Source organism: Cherax quadricarinatus, chromosome 34 (genome assembly GCF_038502225.1).
Source record: "Cherax quadricarinatus isolate ZL_2023a chromosome 34, ASM3850222v1, whole genome shotgun sequence".
Classification (NCBI taxonomy): domain Eukaryota; kingdom Metazoa; phylum Arthropoda; class Malacostraca; order Decapoda; family Parastacidae; genus Cherax; species Cherax quadricarinatus.
The window spans coordinates 28,541,022-28,551,597 of record NC_091325.1 but is presented as its reverse complement, the minus strand read 5'-3'; the positions used below and the strand labels follow the sequence as shown (position 1 = coordinate 28,551,597).

General features: G+C 40.7%; 1 protein-coding gene across 2 annotated transcripts in view; it reads left to right on the top strand.

Annotated features, from left to right (window-relative positions):
• Nucleotides 1-1,513: 1,513 nt before the first annotated feature.
• Nucleotides 1,514-10,576, top strand: part of LOC128693659 (uncharacterized) — a 191,092-nt gene continuing 182,029 nt past the window's right edge. Inside the window, exon 1 of one of the 2 annotated variants that reach the window (XM_070091243.1) lies at nucleotides 1,514-1,674. In XM_070091243.1, the coding sequence (XP_069947344.1) occupies nucleotides 1,652-1,674 (23 nt within the window). In that variant the 5' untranslated portion in view covers nucleotides 1,514-1,651. The remainder of the gene's footprint in view (nucleotides 1,675-10,576) is intronic. The other variant, XM_070091244.1, reaches the window with a different exon arrangement.

The following is a 10,576-nucleotide window of genomic DNA, read 5'->3' as shown; positions in this document are numbered from 1 at the left end:
TAGGCAAGGCTGGAGTGAAGTTCAGTTCAGTTTAATATGTTTATTATGCACCCCATACCCATCCTGTGGGCGGTAGTCAAAAGATTACAGAGGTACATAATTGGTCCAGGGACTGGACTCCAAAGTTTTGATAGCTGAGCAAGTTACAAAGGTAATGAACTAGATCTGGTCATAATCATGACCAAGTTACAAAGGTAATGAGCTCCAGGTAGAGCTGGTCACACTCATGAATAATTGCAAAGGTAATGAATCATAAACACATTAATCATGAGAATTTACAAAGGTAATGAGCTCCAGGTAGAGCTGGTCAAAATCATGACAAGTTTCAAAGGTAATGAATGATAAAAGGAGTGAAGGTAGGCCTCCTAATGCCACTTCAAATCAACATGTTTGTGTTTCACTAGGTATATCACTAGTCACACGTAAGAGTTCCAGCAGCAATTCAGCTGCGCTCCAACGATATTTGTTGCATGATAGTTATCAGTCGGGCGAGATTAGCAGTTCTGATATAGAAGGCCTAGGACCTCACTTAACACACACATCCTCTCCCCTCAACCACTCAAGTCTTACTCCTAGAACAGCAGACACATTCATCACCTTCAAAACTACTGTTAGAAAACATCTTATCTCCCTGATACACCCCGACAACTAACTACATGATAACCACCTGGTGGTTCACATTAACACTCGCTGGACCCCAAAGTTATGATAGCTGAACTAGTTACAAAGGTAATGAACTCCAGGTAGATCTGGTCACAATCACATTTGTAACTTGCCATGATTGTGACCAGATCTACCTGGAGTTTATTACCTTTGTAACTAGTTCATTATTATTATAATCAAAAAGAAGCGCTAAACCACAAGGGCTATAAAGCGTGTAACTAGTTCAGCTATCATAACTTTGGGGTCCAGTCCCTGGACCCATTATGTACCTTTGTAATCTTTTGACTACCGCCCACAGGATGGGTATGGGATGCATAATAAAGATATTAAACTAACTAACCTATTTGACTATAAGCACAGAAATATTTATCTTAATCTTAAAATAATGATTCCTAACTAGTCACAAGTTTGCCTCTGATACTCCGATATAGAAACTATTTATTGTGCCAAAACAAAAGCATTCACATTGCTAAACTCAGAAACTAGTATTTAGTCACTTAGTATTTAGTCAACTTACTCCACAATTTGTTATAATTTAGGGTTAAGAATTAATCTAAGTTTGCCAGAAATGCCTGGCCATGCTAGGTGTTCTAGTGGCACACTCTGTAATTAGTAAGTAAGTAAGTAAGTAAGTTTATTCAGGTATACACAAATACAGTTACATAGAATTATCATACATAGCAGCATATGTGTAGAGAACCTGGGATAACCCAAAAAAGTCAGACAGAGTGACTTATTTCCATTGGGGTCCTTTAGTATTTTACTACATGTAACCCACACAATAACCAATATCTGTAAACCTCGCAATGTAATATTTATAGAGAATAAACTTTGATTTGATTTGATGTGTGGGTTGTTTCTGGCAGTGTAACTTGTGAGTGACCTGCTGTGTACACCTGGCTGCTGTGTACACCTGGCTGCTGTGTACACCTGGCTGCTGTGTACACCTGGCTGCTGTGTACACCTGGCTGCTGTGTACACCTCCACAATGGTTCGAGCTTCACAAGCAGTGTAAGTTGAAATACTTTTTTTACAATAATAATTTACTGGTTGTTGAGATGTTTTATGTGGTGATGATGGTTGTTAAATAACGAAATATTTGTCCTGACCCCAGTGTCACCTTATTATATCTAATTGTGGCTGCAGGGGTTGATTCATAGCTCCTGGTCCAGCCTCTTCACCGGTTGCCACTGTCTCACTCTTCCTGAGTTTTATCATACCTCTGCTTAAATCTATGTATGGATCCTGCCTCCACTACGTCACTTCCAAGACTATTCCACTTCCTGGCTACTCTGTGGCTGAAGAAATACTTCCTAACATCCCTGTGATTCATCTGTGTCACCTTCCAACTGTGTCACCTTGTTGCTGTGTCACCTTGTTGCTGTGTCACCTTGTTACTGTGTCACCTTGTTACTGTGTCACCTTGTTGCTGTGTCACCTTGTTGCTGTGTCACCTTGTTGCTGTGTCACCTTGTTACTGTGTCACCTTGTTGCTGTGTCACCTTGTTACTGTGTCACCTTGTTGCTGTGTCACCTTGTTGCTGTGTCACCTTGTTGCTGTGTCACCTTGTTGCTGTGTCACCTTGTTGCTGTGTCACCTTGTTGCTGTGTCACCTTGTTACTGTGTCACCTTGTTGCTGTGTCACCTTGTTGCTGTGTCACCTTGTTACTGTGTCACCTTGTTGCTGTCACCTTGTTGCTGTGTCACCTTGTTGCTGTGTTACCTTGGTGCTGTGTCACCTTGTTACTGTGTCACCTTGTTGCTGTGTCACCTTGTTACTGTGTCACCTTGTTGCTGTGTCACCTTGTTACTGTGTCACCTTGTTACTGTGTCACCTTGTTACTGTGTCACCTTGTTGCTGTGTCACCTTGTTGCTGTGTCACCTTGTTACTGTGTCACCTTGTTGCTGTCACCTTGTTACTGTGTCACCTTGTTGCTGTCACCTTGTTGCTGTGTCACCTTGTTGTTGTGTTACCTTGGTGCTGTGTCACCTTGTTACTGTGTCACCTTGTTATTGTGTCACCTTGTTGCTGTGTCACCTTGTTGCTGTGTCACCTTGTTACTGTGTCACCTTGTTGCTGTGTCACCTTGTTGCTGTGTCACCTTGTTACTGTGTCACCTTGTTGCTGTGTCACCTTGTTGCTGTGTCACCTTGTTGCTGTGTCACCTTGTTACTGTGTCACCTTGTTACTGTGTCACCTTGTTGCTGTCTCACCTTGTTGCTGTGTCACCTTGTTACTGTGTCACCTTGTTGCTGTGTCACCTTGTTGCTGTGTCACCTTGTTGCTGTGTCACCTTGTTGCTGTGTCACCTTGTTACTGTGTCACCTTATTACTGTGTCACCTTGTTACTGTGTCACCTTGTTGCTGTGTCACCTTGTTACTGTGTCACCTTGTTGCTGTGTCACCTTGTTGCTGTGTCACCTTGTTGCTGTGTCACCTTGTTACTGTGTCACCTTGTTACTGTGTCACCTTGTTGCTGTGTCACCTTGTTGCTGTGTCACCTTGTTACTGTGTCACCTTGTTACTGTGTCACCTTGTTGCTGTATCACCTTGTTGCTGTGTCACCATGTTGCTGTGTCACCTTGTTGCTGTGTCACCTTGTTGCTGTGTCACCTTGTTACTGTGTCACCTTGTTACTGTGTCACCTTGTTGCTGTGTCACCTTGTTACTGTGTCACCTTGTTACTGTGTCACCTTGTTGCTGTGTCACCTTGTTGCTGTGTCACCTTGTTACTGTGTCACCTTGTTGCTGTGTCACCTTGTTGCTGTGTCACCTTGTTACTGTGTCACCTTGTTACTGTGTCACCTTGTTGCTGTGTCACCTTGTTGCTGTGTCACCTTGTTACTGTGTCACCTTGTTGCTGTGTCACATCTCTGGAACATTCTGTCTTTGTCCACCTTGTCAATTCCTCTCAGTATTTTATATGTTGTTATCATGTCCCCCCTATCTGTCCTGTCGTCCAGTGTCGTCAGGTTTAGCTCTCTTAACCTCTCCTTGTAAGACATGACCTTGACCTCCAGGACTAGACATGACCCTGACCTCCAGGACTAGATATGACCCTGACCTCCAGGACAGTCTTTGCCCCTCGAGGGAGGTTCCTTGACGCTGGTGAGGGGCTCTTGATCTACGGAATTGGATTTGTGCTCCGGTTCCCTGAATTGAGGCAGAATACCTTCTATCCCCCCACATGCGCTGTATAATCCTACGGGTTTAGCGCTCCCCCATGATTATAATAATAATCTAAGTTTCCTGACGTGCTTGGTCACATTGATGTATTATTGAATGTTTCTACCACTTAGTTGACGGAACACTTATTATATTATGAATTCATCTATCTGGAGTTTACCTGGAGAGAGTTCCGGGGGTCAACGCCCCCGCGGCCCAGTCTGTGACCAGGCCTCCTGGTGGATCAGAGCCTGATCAACCAAGCTGTTGCTGCTGGCTGCACGCAAACCAACGTACGAGCCACAGCCCGGCTTTAGTTAGGTTAAAATGAGAAGATTTTGTTTGGATTTTTAACCTTGGGGTGTTATCCACCCAGGATAACCTAAGTCTGTGTCATCGAGGACTGACTCTTCTTTCCATTGTGATCCTTCAGTCTTGTCCCCCAGGATGCCACCCACACCTGTCGACTAACACCCAGTTGCCTACTTACTTCTAGGTGACCGGAACAGCATGTGTAAGGAAACATGCTCAATGTTTCTACCAGGCCGGGGATTGAACCCCAGACACTCAGTGTGTGAGGCCAGAATGTTGCCTGCCCAAACACAGGAAGTTAACTTTTTTGTTAGTTATCTTGAGTTTTTCGTAACTATGTACATAATTCATCATCTTTGTACACTTGTAACAATTATGTCTTAGCAATTATGTAAATGGAAATAAATAACATGATTTTTTTTGGTTATCTAAGGTAATATACATGATAATAGGTGTGATAATTGTACTTACGTGTACTGTACCTAAATAAACTTATTAAGTCTTTCAAACCATGTTTGTTGAAAATTATTAGATTATTTGATCATAGGCTTAAGTTAGTGTACCCTCTTGTGATTTATAGCTCAGCGGAACAGCATTTAGTGATGTCCAGGTTCGATTCCCGGCGAGGGTTGAAACATTGGGCATGTTTCCTTACACTGGTTGTCTATGTTCACCCATCAGCTTAAATTATGTAAACCACACACTGTAAGCTTTGCAAGGAAATAAACATTTATTTACTTATTTATCAGTAAAATAGGTACCTGGGTGTTAGTCGACTGGTGTGGGTTGCATCCTGGGACAAAACTGACCTAATTTGCCCGAAATGCTCTGCTTAACAAGGGGCTTTTTATATAGTAGTATGTCATTGATGTCAGCTATGGTCTGTATACCTTGTACATGTACTTGTAGAAATAAAGATTTATTATTATTATTAACCAAAGGAACCTAAGGTCAGTGCCTTAAACCTGCTGACTGTTCACCTTGCAAAAAGTAAGTACTGCAGAGTTAGTTGAGATTTCCAAGTCTCATCCTGGGGAAGAGAAGTGCAGTATTTAAAGAAAATAAGCAACACTGCCTGGGTTATTGTGCGTCAGTAACCCTCTGATGTATGGTTAATCAATGTTATTCTTCCATAACAAACTCAAATGTTTGCTTCCATGGCACACTGGGTGGGGAAATAGGTTTAAGGTAGGTGTGTTGTGCACACAAAGGTAATTGGTGTGTATCTAGGTATATTAGTAATGCTGCATATAATGCTGGTGTATAACTAGCATATTGTATGTATAGCAGTGTAATTGCCTATTTATAGTTTAAAGAAACATAGCTATGCTTGTGATAATTCTATCTATTTTTCCTTTCAACAGTTTGATAATTTGACTCCTGGTAATATCACTATTGGTCATTTTCGCTTGTGGTAATTTCGTGCCATTTATAAAAATTATAGATTGGTTTGCATGGTTAAAAAGTAAAAATGCCTAGGAATGCTAGTAGCTTTCTTCGTAATAAATATTTTACAATATGTAAACCACACATTGTAAGTTTTACAAGGAGATAAACATTTTCATTTTCATTGTTTTGACATCTAACCTACTTAACATATATAAATATGACTCAACCTAACCTTACCAAACAAGCTACCCAAGGCTATCCTAACCTAACATGTTTTAATATGATTTAATGTAACATGACTTAACCTAACCTAAAATGACAACCTAATCTAACATGACTTAACCTAACCTAGCACAAACAAGGCAGCCTAATCTAACCTAACTTATCCTAATCTTATCCTAACCTAATACAGCCTCTCCTCGCTTAATGTCGGTAAACAATTTCATCACTAAGTGAAGAGCATACTATAATGGTAGTGGGTTTGTGTCGACCATCTTTGATAATGTTTTAATGTCATCTTTGCACAATTTATAACATATTTAGTTTATTTTTAAATGTTTATACACTAGTGTACTGTATACTGTAATAAACAGAATAGAGGAAATCATCTGTAATATGCGTTATTTAGGCATGCATGCTGGTCAGGGAGCCCGTTGTAAGTCCGAGGCCTCGGTAAATGAGTACGTCGCTAAGTGAAGAGAGGCTGTATTTGGATTTTACCTCATCACTGCCCAGTTTTACCATTTATAATTTTCTTAATAACTGTTGTAACAATTTTATTTTATTTTACTTTTTTAATATCTGCTGTTGTTAAATATTCCCATTTACAATTTATTAATATCTGTTGTTTACCATCTTATCATATTACTGCTAAAATCCATATAGTCTTTTAGAACTCTGCACATTTTATTTTACTGTCTGTTGTTTCAGTTTAATATCTTTATTATGTACCCCATATCCATCCTGCTCTAATATACATTATTTAAGTAAGCATACTGGTTAGTGCCCATCGTAAGTCCGAGTCATTGGTAAATAAGTACTACATTGCTAAGTAAGGAGAGGCTGTATGACTAAATCTATCATAACTTAAATGATCCTACCCAAATTAACACACAAAACACGAATTAACATAGCCTGGTTGCTAAAGCTCTCGCCTCACACAGCAAGGGTCTGCATTTGATTCCCAACGTGGGTAGAAACATTGGGCATGTTTCTTTATACCGGTTATCTTTGTTCACCCATCAGTAAAATGGGTACCTAGGAGTTACTTGACTGGTGTGGGTAGCATCCTGGGACAAGGACCTAATTTGCCCAAAATGCTCTACATAACATGGGGCTTTCTATATAGTAGTATGGTGTTGATGTCAGCTAGGCCTGTATACCATGTACATGTACTTATAGTAAATAAAGATACAGTGGAATCCCGAGTTTCAAACTTTTTTCATTCCAAATGGCTGTTCAAGTGCTGATACCATATGAATTTGTTCTCATAAGAAATAAGGTAAATTAGATTAATCCATTTCAGACCCCCAAAAATACACTTAAAAAAGCACTTACAATAATACACTTACGTAATTTGTTGAGTTAGGAGCAATTCGAAACCTGGGGTACCACTGTCATTATTATTATTGTTATTATTATTATTTTTTTTTCAACAAACCGGCCGTATCCCACCAAAGCAGGGTGGCCCAAAAAGAAAAACGAAAGTTTCTCTTTTTAAATTTAGTAATTTATACGGGAGAAGGGGTTACTAGCCCCTTGCTCCCGGCAATTTAGTTGCCTCTTATAACACGCATGGCTTACGGAGGAAGAATTCTGTTTCACTTTCCCATGGAGATAAGAGGAAATAAACAAGAACAAGAACTAGAAAGAAAATAGAAGAAAACCCAGAGGGGTGTGTATATATATGCTTGTACATGTGTGTGTAGTGTGACCTAAGTGTAAGTAGAAGTAGCAAGACGTACCTGAAATCTTGCATGTTTATGAGACAGAAAAAAGGACACCAGCACACCTACCATCATGTAAAACAATTACAGGCTTTCATTTTACACTCACTTGGCAGGACGGTAGTACCTCCCTGGGTGATTGCCGTCTACCAACCTACTACCCATACCTGGAGTTTACCTGGAGAGAGTTCCGGGGGTCAACGCCCCCGCGGCCCGGTCTGAGACCAGGCCTCCTGGTGGATCAGAGCCTGATCAACCAGGCTGTTGCTGCTGGCTGCACGCAAACCACTTATTGTATGGTCTCTTAACGTGCTAGTGACACCCCTGCTTTTCATTGGGGGGATGGTGCATCGTCTGCCAAGTCTTTTGCTTTCGTAGTGGGTGATTTTCGTGTGCAAGTTCGGTACTAGTCCCTCTAGGATTTTCCAGGTGTATATAATCATGTATCTCTCCCTCCTGCGTTCCAGGGAATACAGGTTTAGGAACCTCAAGCGCTCCCAATAATTGAGGTGTTTTATCTCCGTTATGCGCGCCGTGAAAGTTCTCTGTACATTTTCTAGGTCGGCAATTTCACCTGCCTTGAAAGGTGCTGTTAGTGTGCAGCAATATTCCAGCCTAGATAGTACAAGTGACCTGAAGAGTGTCATCATGGGCTTGGCCTCCCTAGTTTTGAAGGTTCTCATTATCCATCCTGTCATTTTTCTAGCAGATGCGATTGATACAATGTTATGGTCCTTGAAGGTGAGATCCTCCGACATGATCACTCCCAGGTCTTTGACGTTGGTGTTTCGTATTATTATTATTATTATTATTATTATTATTATTATTATTATTTATTATTATTATTATTATTATTATTATTATTATTATTATATAACAAAACAGTCTAGTGAGACCTAATTTCACTTAACTAAACCATAACCTAACCTAAACTAACCTATCTTTCCATAATGTGATAATTATTTTTATTAATTTTTAATGTTTTTAAGTATTATATTTATTTTTGATGTAGTTAATGAAACTGAATGGGAGTTAATTTGCCAGGCATCAAATTACTGGGAATCAGATTCCTGGACACTACTCATGGTATACCTTCTTCATTTATTTGTTCTAATTTTCTAAAAAAATTTGGTGGTTTTAGTAGCACTTTGTACCCTATTTTCAATTTATTCCATTGTTTTTCCATGATTTTTAAAAACAAAATATCCATTATCTCTTAAGCATTTTTTTTTGTTTGTTTTTTCATTTATTTCTGTGGCTACTTTTTATCCTGGATGGCAGTATTAGCCCTTTCAGTGGCTGTCATGTTATTGATGCCAGGATCCCTTATGTAGAGGTACACACAAATTCTGATGGCTTCAAATTTAACAAGAGAGGCCTGGTAAGCTTACATGTGAGAGAATGTGTCTGCACAGTCAGTGTGCACAGCACAAAAATCTTGAGCCACCACAGTGCATTGTGGAAATGCTGTATTTGGTACTCCATGTTCACCCCTGAGGCGCAGATCAACCGAATAACTGCAGCAGCATATGGGCACGTGGCAATCTTAAGAATAGCATTTTGACATCTAAGTGTCAAGTCATTCATGACACTGTACAACATGTATGGCAGGCCCATATTGTAGTATGCAGCATCGGTATGGAACCCACACCTGGTCAAACATGTCAAGAAATTTGAGAAAGTGCAAAAAGTTTGCAAGGAGACTATTTCCAGACCTAATGAGTTTGTACTGTGAGGAGAGGTTAAGAGGACTCAACCTGATGACACTGGTGGACAGGAGGAATAGAATATAAAATACTGAGAGGAATAGAATATAAAATACTCAGAGGAATACAGTTGACCCCCTGTTATTGGCTGGTTTGGTTATCAGCAACTCGGTTATCGGCGGGGTTTTTGGCGCTCGGTTATTGGCCATTTTGGATGCGTCCATCTGCCAGCTGGAGCAGCTTGCGCTTCAGTTTGGCTTTGTCTCTCGGTGGCTGAGGAAGCTTCTGCTCATACACCCAAACATTTCACTTGTTTATCATTGTTTTTAGTGGTTTTTCTTGCAGTGCAGCTGTGAAATAAGTAACCATGGCTCAATGGTAAGGCTTGGGAGGGAGTGACTTCCAGGACTTTGAACTCTGCTTGGAGAAAACTGTGGCCAGATTGTGTCCAAGAGAGGGATTTTGAAGGGTTTGAGACTCACCGTGACCCTGACCCTGCCGACCCTGAGGACTCTATTGTGTCTTTGGGGAACTCCCTGGGGTTGGAGGTGAGTGGTGAGGATGTGGAAGAGTTGGTGGAGGACCACAGGGAAGAGCTTACCACTGAAGAGCTTCAAGAGCTTAACTTGAACAGCAACAAACTGCAGCTGAGGAACTTGCTTCAGAGGAGGAGGAAGAGGGAGTGAAGGAGGTGCCTTCTTTAGAAATTAAAGAGGTGTGTGCAGTGTAGACCAGGGTGCAAGCTTTTGTAGAGAAACACCACCCTGACAAGGCTGAAACAAGCCATATCTGCAACATGTTTAGTGACAAAGCCCTGTCCCACTTCAGGGCAATCTTAAAGAGATGCCATAAACAGAGCACTCTGGACAGTTATTTTGTGAGACAGGGGTCCAGTGACTCAAGAGGGAGCAGTCAGGTTCACGAGCGCGGAGCAAAAAAAAATTCGAAAAAATTATGAAAATGGAGTTATTGTTACCAAAAAATAGCTGAACTTTCTGGCTACACGCTGGTATAATTATTATCCTTGTACGATGTTTCTAAAAGGAATTACAGCCATTTATAACAGGCATGGTGACAGTGCTGACTCGTCATATTGCGTAAAAAATGTGATGCCCTAGGGGTAGAAATTTCTATCGGTGTATCCCCTGAAGGTTCGTTCTCTCATACAGATGATGAGAGAAAACGATTTTTCAATGGTTAACTGTAATAAAAACTCGTAGGTCACGCAAAAAGTGTAAAATAAAGCGAATTTTCCGGGGAAAAAAATTATTTCCCGGGAAACTGGGGTGCCGCGCGCTTCGGCCTATATCTCGAAAGTAACCTATTTACCTATTTAGGTCCACCCTATCGTTATTTATGATTGAATTGACTTGATTTTCACAACAAACATAG